At 54.0% G+C, this 10,676-nt stretch overlaps 2 protein-coding genes across 7 annotated transcripts in view; one reads left to right on the top strand and one right to left on the bottom strand.

Moving 5' to 3' along the window:
* Capn12 (calpain 12) overlaps nt 1-7,926 on the top strand; it is a 13,423-nt gene extending 5,497 nt beyond the window's left edge. The window contains exons 7-20 of the mRNA XM_005371304.2: nt 87-161; nt 1,417-1,580; nt 1,663-1,898; nt 2,270-2,281; nt 2,448-2,656; nt 2,890-2,932; nt 3,010-3,069; nt 3,667-3,724; nt 4,044-4,114; nt 4,213-4,275; nt 5,209-5,287; nt 7,229-7,345; nt 7,430-7,488; nt 7,567-7,926. Coding sequence (XP_005371361.1) covers nt 87-161; nt 1,417-1,580; nt 1,663-1,898; nt 2,270-2,281; nt 2,448-2,656; nt 2,890-2,932; nt 3,010-3,069; nt 3,667-3,724; nt 4,044-4,114; nt 4,213-4,275; nt 5,209-5,287; nt 7,229-7,345; nt 7,430-7,488; nt 7,567-7,593 — 1,273 coding nt within the window. The 3' untranslated portion in view covers nt 7,594-7,926. The remainder of the gene's footprint in view (nt 1-86; nt 162-1,416; nt 1,581-1,662; nt 1,899-2,269; nt 2,282-2,447; nt 2,657-2,889; nt 2,933-3,009; nt 3,070-3,666; nt 3,725-4,043; nt 4,115-4,212; nt 4,276-5,208; nt 5,288-7,228; nt 7,346-7,429; nt 7,489-7,566) is intronic.
* A 17-nt stretch (nt 7,927-7,943) lies between these two features.
* Nucleotides 7,944-10,676, bottom strand: part of Actn4 (actinin alpha 4) — a 66,142-nt gene continuing 63,409 nt past the window's right edge. For 2 of the 6 annotated variants that reach the window (XM_005371255.2, XM_026778064.1), the window contains exons 19-22: nt 10,125-10,205; nt 9,806-9,871; nt 9,183-9,341; nt 7,944-9,070 (exon numbers count right to left, since the gene is read on the bottom strand). In XM_005371255.2, the coding sequence (XP_005371312.1) occupies nt 8,912-9,070; nt 9,183-9,341; nt 9,806-9,871; nt 10,125-10,205 (465 nt within the window). In that variant the 3' untranslated portion in view covers nt 7,944-8,911. The remainder of the gene's footprint in view (nt 9,071-9,182; nt 9,342-9,805; nt 9,872-10,124; nt 10,206-10,676) is intronic. The other 4 variants (XM_005371256.3, XM_013355197.2, XM_005371258.3 and 1 more) reach the window with 2 other exon arrangements.

The raw sequence follows: 10,676 nt of genomic DNA, 5'->3' as shown, positions 1-10,676 counted from the left end.
AGATGGACTGAGGGGGTGGGGGTGACAGGGGGATGGGATGAGGGGGCTCAGCCCCACTTGCCTACATCTCACATTGGTCTCTTTAGCTGTCCTCGCTGGGACATGCTTCCCTCTGAGTGGCGAGATGCCCTGCTTGTGAAAAAGGAGGACGGTGAGTTCTGGTGAGTTCTCGGGGACCCACTCTACCTGTGGGAGGGACACTGGGACAGAAAGGACACACAGAAATGCATGGGTTGGACAAGTCAGGGCAGAAGCAGTAGGAACAGGACTGTTAAGGGCATTGTTTTCAAAGAGAGACTATTGAGATTAGGTTGGCCTAGAATTCACTACATAGACCAGCATAGCCTCAGACTCAGGCCAGTTTTTCTACCTCAGTCTCCCCAATGCAGGACTTGCAGTCATGAGCCCACCATGATTAGCAGCCCATGGAAGGAGTCTAAAGGAATTTAGTTTTTTGGTTTTTTTTTTGGTTTTTCGAGACAGGGTTTCTCTGTGGCTTTGGAGTTTGGAAACACTGATTTTGGGGGATTGAAAGGGACAGAATCATATTTGGGGCGGCTGAGGAGGCTTAGTGACATTTGGGGCTTTCGATATATACATTGTATTTACTGCATCTGTGCAGAAATGCACGGTGGTGAGAGACCACCTTTCACTCGGTTGTCAGGCTGTAACTGTTTTCTTGTTTGTTTGTTTAACGCTTTACTCTTTGGGGGCCCACCACCCAGTCCCAAATAAACATCGAGACTCTTACTTATAAATACCCAACCTTAGCGTGGCTTGTTTCTAACCAGCTTTTCTTAAATTATCCCATTTACTTTTGCCTCCAGGCTTTTACCTTTCTCTATTCTATGTCTTTCTTTGCGTCTTTCTTCGTTGCTGGTTGTGTAGCTACCCCCAGCGTCCTCCTCTCCTTTTCTCCCCTAAAAGGGACCTTTCTTCTGCTCAGCCCCCACTAAAGAACCCTCACTACACACGTAGTTCCTCCCTACACTTCCTGTCAGCTAGTTGCTGACTCAGCCTCCTGACTCCAAGTTAATTTTATCTACTCAAGTCTTTGCACTGTTAACAAAAGCAGAGAAACGCAATACACCTATACACGGTTAAAGTTAAAGTAATAGCGCGACCAAAGGTGAGCTGCGACGATAGCTTTACCGGCTCCGTCATCTTCCCGGCCTACCTGAAGATTTTCTAAAGTTAATTTGAAGATATCTGAGAGTTTAAATATCCCCAGTAGTGGGGCATTTGTCAGGACTTGGATGACTTGGCAAGGCCTCAGACCTTCAGGGTTTCTGGAGAGTGGAGCTTATATTGGCAGTATTTAAGGAACTGGGAGCTTTGTGGCGGGAGACCACTTCTGGGGTCCCTCAAGTTGGACTCCGGGGTGACTGGGCATTTCTCATGGTCGGTGCTGTCCAGGATGGAGCTTCAGGACTTCCTCACGCACTTCAACACGGTCCAGATCTGTTCACTGAGCCCTGAGGTGCTGGGCCCCAGCCCTGCTGGCGGAGGCTGGCATATCCACATCTTCCAGGGCCGCTGGGTGAGAGGTTTCAACTCCGGCGGGAGCCAGCCCAGTGCTGGTGAGGCCTGCGGGCCCCTGAGAAGGAAGCTGGGGCGGGGGCTGTGGCAGGCTGGGAACTCCACCTCCTTCTCTTCTGTCAGAAACCTTCTGGACCAATCCCCAGTTCCGGCTGACGCTGCTGGAGCCAGATGAGGAAGAGGATGAAGATGATGAAGAGGGACCCTGGGGGGGTTGGGGAGCAGCAGGGGCGCGGGGCCCAGCGAGGGGAGGCCGCATGCCCAAGTGTACGGTCCTCCTGTCACTCATCCAGCGCAACCGCCGGTGTCTGAGGGCCAGGGGCCTCACTTACCTCACTGTGGGCTTCCACGTGTTCCAGGTGAGGCCAAGGTCAAGTTGAGGTCTGGTGGGGCAGAGGGTCACACGAGCGTTGTAACGGGAAGGAGGGAACTGGGGTTAGGGAGGAGAGCTGTTGTTGAGAGAACTGGAGAGACGGATTCAGGGACAAGGACAGAAAAAGGTCCGGAGTCAGAGGGCAGGAGGTGACTAAGGGGACTGGGAAGGGACGAGGATATAGGTGGAAAGGAAAGGGCTGGGGAAGCGGTTAGAGGGGACCTAGATCTGAGATTAGGGTGGGGGGATATTAAGGATTGAGAAAAAAGGACGGTGTGAGGGGTGGGGGTGGGGGGATCAGGGAGGGGAATCTGCACATTGCGCCCCCCCCACTTCCTCTACTTTTCCTCTCTGCAGATTCCAGAGGAGGTGGGTTTCAGATGCGACCCCAGACCCACCCTAGGGCTTGGTCGACCAGCGCTGAAAAACCAGGGACTCGGGAGGGCCTGGCTAGACAGTCTGGGTGTGTGTGTGGAGGACCAGGGGGTTGGGTGGGGAGTTTGGGGTGGTGGTGGTCATGGCGCCCCGCCCGCAGCTGCTGGGCCTCTGGGACTCCCCGCGCAGCCGCGCGCTCTTGCCGGGATTGCTGCGAGCTGACCGCTCGGTGTTCTGCGCCCGCCGCGACGTAAGCCGCCGCTGCCGCCTGCCGCCGGGCCACTACCTGGTGGTACCCAGCGCCTCACGCGTGGGCGACGAAGCCGACTTCACACTGCGCATCTTTTCGGAACGCAGCCACACCGCAGTGTGAGCCCGACCCCGACCCCGGCCCAGGGACCTCAACCTAGAATCATCCATTTAGCCCCTGGTACCAAATCCTGCTCAGGGACCACAAAGCCCCGCCCTCATCCCAGCCACGCCCTCCCTGGAATCTCTGCCACCCATCCTCACCCCGATTAAACCCACTGCCCTTTGACTCCACTCACTTCCTCTGCTGAGATTCCCCGCCTGAAATCATCCCCCCACTCCGTAATTTGCAGGGAGATCGATGATGTGATCAGCGCCGACCTGGACGCCCTCCAGGTGCGGTGCTGTTGTGGGCGGGGACTGGACGCAGCGGGTGAGACTTTGGGAGGGGACTGAACTCCTCCACCCAACAGGTCCCCTACAAACCATTGGAGCTGGAGCTGGCTCAGCTGTTTTTGGAGCTAGCTGGAGAGGTGAGGAGGGGTCGGGGACTGGGGTGTCTGGCCAAATGATGCAAAGCTCCCTCTCTCCCTATGTGTCAAAAAAACAAAAACAAAACAAAAAAAAAAATCAAAAAACCAAAGAAACGAACAAAACTGCAGAGCAGGGTGCCCTGGAACAACTCTGCATCTTGCAGGCCAGGTTGGCCTCCTTCAGGTAACCCAGTGCTAGGGTTACAGACTCGGGCCACCATGCTGGGGCTTTGGGTGTCCCCCTCTACTTCCATAATGCTTACCTGTTTGTGTTCCTCTGGGCGTGCTGAACGATCTCCCTTGCCACCCGGCTTTTCTCCATCTGCCCCTGCTTTCTCTGGAGGTTCAGACCCCCAGCCAGAGTCTTCCCTAAGTGTCCTCCTCTGTCATCTGTCCACTGTGGGCTCCCACAGCCAGTGTATGGAGCCCTAACCGTCGCTGTTGTGACCACCCAGGGGCTAGACCTGCCTCCTCTAGCTGAACCCTACGAAGGTAGCCACCGCTACCTCCGCACTACGGAGCACAAGGCCTGGCCCAGAGCCTTCGTTAGTTAGATGATTGAACCAGTGGCCTCACAAGTAGCTCTTTCTTGACTAGGAGGAGGAACTCGATGCACTTCAGCTGCAGACCTTAATAAGCATCGCTCTGGAGCCCGGTGAGTTTGGCCAGGGGAGGGGGTCTCTGCAACTGGAGCGGCTCACCCAGAGCCTTTATGCATGATGCAAGGGGAACCAGGGCTCAACTTGAGCTTCCTCTTTCTATGGTCTCATGGTCACATGAGGGCCACAATCACTCACACCCCCCCCATCTTCCCCTAAGAAGCACCATGTGCAAAGACTTGGGACCCCAGCTTTATTGGCTTTGTCAGACGTGACTCTGCACCTGTTCCTATAAATGCCCACTGCGGGAGTTAGTCCACATAGCTCTTGCGATGTTGGTCCATATGCAAGAGGTGTCGGATTTCTTTTTTGTAGCTAGGGCCAATGCCAGGACTTCTGGAGAGATTGGGCTCAGGACCTGCGAGCAGCTTGTGCAGTGTTTTGGGGTATGTGAGACAGTGTATGGGGAGGAGGGACAGAGATGCTGGCGTTCCCCCTTGCCTCTCATGGGACATTAATTGTAACCAGATGTCCTCATCTGCAGCATGGGCGAAGGTTGGCCCTACACCACTTCCAGGAACTCTGGGGCCATCTCCTGGTATGGCAGGTAAGGTGAGCATAGGGACCAGCTACCTCTTAGAGCAGTGGTTCCCAACTTTTCTAATGCTGGGACCCTTTAATGCAGGTCCTCTTGTTGTGGTGACCCCAACCATGTTGCTATTTCATAACTGTAATGTTGCTACTGTTATGAACTGTAAATGTCTGCTATGTGGGATGTCTGATTTGCCTGTAGAAAAGGGCTGACACCCAAAGGGGTCCCGACACAGCAGCTGAGAATCTCTCTGCTCTAGGCACTAATGTCCTGCGGGCCACCAATGGAGCACTGGACCTCCCATGCCAACTTGGGAGTGAAAAACATATGATGCGGGGCTGGAGAGATGGCTCATTGGTTAAGAGCACTGGCTGTTCTTCCAGAGGTTCTGAGTTTAATTCCCAGCAACCACATGGTGGCTCCCAGCCACCTATGAGATCTGGTGCCCTCTCCTGGTGTGCGGGCACACATGGAGGCAGACTGTTGTATAATAGTGAAAAAAGAGAAAGATATAATGCTCTTGTCACCCCACTGTGGCCCTCTGAGAGCCGGAACTAGACTGGTCCAGAGCTGCTGCTGGTTCCTGTTGGAATCCTGGAATCCGTTCCTAACTCAGCTCCTTCTTTGCCCTGTGACTATAGACCTGTCACCTCCAAGGAGCCTTTGCTTAGCTACCAATGGGTACTCCTTCAAGCGAGGGGGAAGGAGTAGCTTCCTGGAACCATAACCCCAGCTACTAAGCCCTCCCCTAAGCCTTTGTGGGTAGAAAGATTTGAACTTGTTCCCAAAGGCCTGCCGGGAGCTTGTTGTCTTGTGAGATACACATGTGCACAGTGGTCCCCAGCCAGGAGCCAGGGCAGCGGGCTTTTGACTACTTCACAGTGCAATATCAGTGCTCAGGGATCTGAGTGGAATTCCCTCCCGTCTATCTGCCTCTTCACCCTCCAGGCCACATTTGACAAGTTTGATGAAGATGCCTCTGGGACAATGAACTCCTATGAGCTAAGGCTGGCCCTGAATGCTGCAGGTATGGATGGGGACCTTCCCGGATGCTTGTAAGGACAGCACCTACTCCTCCTTTCAGAACACCCTTCAGCCTGTGGCCATCCCAGACTGGGGCTGTTCCCAAGGCCCAGCACTAACTTCCTTCTGTGGTAGCTCTGGGCACATAACTGTTTGCTTCTGTGACATGGTTCACGTGTACAGTGGAATGCAAGGGCAGTCATTCTCCAAAGTCACAGAATATCCCAAAGCACCTTCCGAGGCTACTGCGTTACAGCAGGGGAAGTCCCACCCAGGACCCTAGCCACGGGGAGATGTGTTAGGGGACTTCAGTGGGATTGCTGAAAGCTCTAACTGTGACCACCAAGTACAAGGAGCCAGGGAGATTTGGGGGTGGAACAATTGCCCAGTGGAAGAGATAGACTCCAAGTACGAGATCTGGAGAAAGTGGCCAAGAGTCCAGAACATCTAAGACATTATCCGGAAGCATCAGAGTAGAAAGCTGGGGGTCAGGGTATTGAACCCCAAAGAAGCAGGACACAGGATAGACTGGGAGGACGGGAGTTCACTGGATCACCTATCCATCCATCTGCCCCCTTCTCTGTGTCCTGTGCTACTCACCCCAAGTGAGTGGCACAAACCAAAGGTTGTTCTACACAGAAGGAAACTGATAATGTTTTTAGGAATATCCAGCAACTCTAACAGGTTGGCCGAGGGCTCTCAGGTCCTTCTACCCCATCTAGCCAGGTTTTTCTTCAGCCCGGCCTGGACCAGCATATGCTAATATGAACGGGTACATGAACATCAAAGGGAGTGACCTGCCTCAAGCAACCTAGCTCTAGGCATGGTGTTTGTGTGTGGGGTGGGACCTGGAGTTGTTGAGCAAGCACACAAAGATACAGTGCAAACTTGTGCAGTTATCATTGGGCCTATAAGGGGCACATAGAAGCTGGGAGGAACAAGTCCTCAGGCCTTGGGGCTTCTTGAAACCTCACTGTGATTCTACAGCAGAGGTGACAAGGCCCATGACTATACTTTAGGCGTGGCTTCAGAAGAGAACTACACAGCAGGGTTCTCCAGTGTTTCAGGCAGGGAGACAGCCAACCTCTGAAGGAACAACCACAAAGCTAGCCGCAACTGTTGGTACCTTGAGAGGCAGAGGCAAGATGGCAAGTTGTAGGGCAAGTAACTTAATGTCTCATAAAATACACAAAGGGCTGTGGGGTGGATGCAGTTCAGCAGGAGAGCCCCTGCCTAGAATCCCCCAGTGAGGGGCTGGGGTGTGGCTCAGTGGTAGAGCCCCTGCCTAGAATCCCCCAGTGAAGGGCTGGGGTGTGGCTCAGTGGTAGAGCCCCTGCCTAGAATCCCCCAGTGAAGGGCTAGGGGCACAGTGCAGTGGATAGCACTTGCTTAACATGTGCAAAGGCCCAGGTTCTCTAACATTCCAAAACAGCAACATAAAGCCCAGACTGCATTTGCAGAGTGCTCACCTCACATCTAAGTTAAACCCAGGCTTTAAATCTCACACTTGGAAGGTAGAGGTAGGAGAACCAGTTGATGACCATCCTTGGCTACTTAAAAGGAGTTGGAGGCCAGTCTTGCTTAAACATAACACAAAACAGAACACAGGGTCAGGGATATGGCTTAGGTAAAATACTTACATATTAAAGTATATATAAGCGTCAGAGTTCAGATCTCCAGTGCCCATGTGAAGGTCAGGGGACACTGTGGCCTACCTAAATGCCCAGCATTTGGGAGGAGACAAGTGACCCCCCAGAGGAAACTTGTTAGCTAAAAGAAACTGGTTTGAATTCAGGATTTCAGTTGACTTTGCGTCACACAGTGGAGTATGACTGAGGAAGACACTAAGTCAGTTTTTAGTTTGCACAGGCACACACACTACATATACCTACCCCCCCCCCATTCAAACAAAAAGCAGCACACAACCAACACAGCCTCCTTCTAGGCTTCCACCTGAACAACCAGCTGACACAGTCCCTTACTAGCCGCTACCGGGACAGCCGGCTCAGAGTGGATTTCGAACGCTTTGTGTCCTGTGCAGCCCGGCTCACCTGTATCTTCCGTGAGTGCTGCTCCTGGCTGGGTGGGTATGCTGGAGTGTACCTCAGGACTAGTGCTGGGTACTCACCCTGCCTCTCAAACACAGGTCACTGCAGCCAACACCTGGATGGTGGTGAGGGGGTTGTCTGCCTGACCCACAAACAGGTGAGCTAGCAAGAGAGACAGGGTGGTTCCAGCACCATCTTGAGGCCTCTGTTCCAAGGTTCTCTCTTTTCTATTCAGTGGTCGGAGGTGGCTACCTTCTCCTAGGCCAGAAGCTGAGGGAGGCCACCCTCCTCCAGGTCTGAGCTGCCCTGTTTGGCACCAGTGGTGGAAGCTGAAACCTGGACACGCACCCTCCTGGGGCTAGTCCCAACCCACCCCTGCACAGGTGGTGGCACTGGTGTCTTTCTTCTGGTGATGTCTTCTCAAGTACTGGGATTATGGGCCTGAGCTTCCAAACAGAACCGCCTTCTTTCCTTTTGAAGCCTGTGCATATGCCAGTCCCTGTTTAGAAAGGCCCACATCCACACATGGGTACACGTGGTGGGCCCTGCAAGCTCCCCAGGGTGTGACAGCAACGCAGAGAAAAGATGGCACTAGACTCCTTCTTAAAAATATTACATGTTTTATTCTCCCATCCCCAGAGGGTGGTTTATCCAGAAACCAAGAAAATAAAAATCAATCAGAATAAACTCAAAGGGGTGAAACCCATCCACTACCAGGCAGGCAGGCCAGCAGCCCACCTCCACCTCAGGAGGTCCCCACAGACCCCTGCCCACCACAAACAAGGGGAAAATCAGGAAGGGGCTGGGGAGGGCATTGAATCAACTATGTCTTCATTACGAGAGTGAGAGAGGTGGCAGAGATATGCGGCTAGATGGATATATATTTATATAATAAATCCGTAAGTTAATAAAGTAAATAGTAATTCTCTGGAAGTTTTTAATTTTTATAGTTTTTTTTTATTGGTTTTTTTTTTCTTTTTTTTTTTTTTTTTTAAAGATTTTGTTTGTTCCATTCTTTGTGTTTTTGTTGGTTTTGGTCCTTAAAAATCTGAGACCCAGAGCCCAGATGGGCTGGGGCTGACTACCCCACCGGCACTCCTGGAGCAGAGGGATGATGGCAGGTCCTCTGCTCCTGGTAATCACAAAGGGGCAAGGGAGGGGGGAGAAAGGAGCCACTGACATCTGGTCCAGGGGAGCGGGGTGCCCTCTGCTGGACTTTGCAGGGCAGGTGGTTCCTGGACAAGGCACATGGGGCTTTGGCCTGGATGTGAGGGGAGGCCTTGAAGGGGCCTCAGGGGCAAAGGAGGGGACCTGGGTTGGAAAGGTGTCTCTGCGACACAGAAGGTGCCCAAGGGTCCGGTGTCTCCTCCACATAGGTTAAAACCTGACAACTCATCATATATATATTTAGCAGACCAGAAGTGCTGATCTCTAGGCCTCCCTCCCCTGCCTAGCCCCTCCCTGCCTGACCCCTAGAAGGACCACAAAGAGCTCTTTGCATAGATACAGAGTCAGGATTGGGCAGGGCTCCTCAGCCCCTCCGGGAGGCCAAGGGAGTCCAGTCAGTGTAGCTGAGGGCCTTACAGGTCACTTTCCCCGTAGAGGGCCGTGGAGAAGGACTTGTAGTCGAGGGCGCCAGGAGCGGCATCAGGCCCCTGGTAGGGCGCCATGCGGGCGATGCAGTACTCTGCCTGGTCGGGGGGCAGCTCTCTCCGCAGCTCCTCAGCGGTGATGAAGTTCTGGAGGCACAGGACAGGACTCTGAAGCACCCACTTCACCCACTTGACCTAGTGCCCAGTGTAGGCTGAGGTTCTGATCACTTGCCCCAGTGCTTCTGTAGGCTCTGCTCACCTTGTCTCCTGCCAGGACCTTGAAGGAGGCGATGACCTGATCGGCTGTGTCTGTGTCTGTGGTCTCTCTGGACATGAAGTCAATGAAGGCTTGGAAGGTCACGAGGCCACTGTGGTTGGGGTCGACCACACTCATGATACGGTTGAACTCAGCATCACCCTGTGCAGAGGGTGTAGGGAGGGTACACATGACTTAGTGAGGCTGCTTACAAATCCAGTTTTGGAAGAATTCAAGAACAAAAAGGTCATGCCATCAGCCTGTTAGCCACAGCCTGGCTGTACCAGGCCTTGGGAGTTTGCCCCTTGGTCTTCTCCCCCCATGTTTCGGGAAGCTGGGGTTTGGGTCCACTGTCCCAGCTCTGGAGGGTGGGGAAAGAGAACGAGAAACAGAAGAGAAGGGGAGAGAGTTGGAAGACTGTTCCCTGGATATTTGTAGGAAGAGCAGGGTTGGGGGGGGTCACTGGAAGGACCCCAGCCCCTCAAGTGCAGCAGAGCAGAGGAGGAGGCAGGCAAGGCCGTGTTGCACTAGAGGGTGGAGGAGTGTCCCCAGGAAGATATGGAAGCTCAGGAGGCAGTGAAGGGGCTGGGGGAGGAGCAGAGGCAGGGGAGGCAGAGGCTGCATACCAGGCTGTATCCTGTGGAGATAAGCAGAGCCCTGAAGTCATCTGAGTCCATGCTGCCTGTCTGCTTCTGCTCCCAGGACGCAGGCATAGCAGAGGCCAGGCCCAGAGTAGGCCCCATGTGCACAGCGGACAGACAGCACAGTGGAGGGAGCAGGGAGGCAGGAGGCCCGGAGAGACCAGGTAAGGGGGAAAGTGACCAGAGAGACATGAGAGCCAGGGAGACAGCACATAATGGCAGGGGGAATGGTGAGAGGGAGGGGAGAGAAGAGAGAGAGAAGAGCAGTTAATGCCAGTCTGCTGGGGCCCCAGGGTGTGCGTACCTGCCGGTCATTCTCCACGTCGTAGCCCAGGCTGATGAGGCAGGCCTTGAATTCCTCAGGCCCCAGTGCCCCGCCATGGTCCTGCCGGGGGGCCATCGAAGGCAGGCGTACAGGGGCAGTGCAGAGACCAGGCCACAGAAGTGGGAGAGGGGCCAGGCCACATGCAGTGGGCAGGGGAGGAGGACACATGGGGAAGGGAAACACACAGTTAGAGGTGATGTAGACAAGGTGGTGGCCAGGGATGGGCGAGGCAGTTAGAGGGTCCCATGGCCTTAGTGGGGCTAGAGTGGGTATCATGGAGTACCAAGTCCAGGGCTCAAAGATAGAAGACCTTTCCCTGCCTTCAGGAGAGAGGGATAGGAGGCTGCACACTGGTACTGGGTCAAAAGGTCATCAGGATCTGAATTTTAAAAACACTGCATGGGGGACCAGAGTCCTATCTGCCTGGAGGGCAAAGTTCCTGCCCACCCCGTGGACAGTGGTAGATGGAATGGATGGATGGATGCAGAGATGAAGAGGGTAGGACAAGACAAAACAACGGGGGGAAAGGCT

This window comes from Microtus ochrogaster, unplaced genomic scaffold (genome assembly GCF_000317375.1).
Source record: "Microtus ochrogaster isolate Prairie Vole_2 unplaced genomic scaffold, MicOch1.0 UNK103, whole genome shotgun sequence".
Lineage (NCBI taxonomy): Eukaryota > Metazoa > Chordata > Mammalia > Rodentia > Cricetidae > Microtus > Microtus ochrogaster.
The sequence above is the reverse complement of the archived record's forward strand: the minus strand, read 5'-3'. Positions and strand labels throughout refer to the sequence as shown.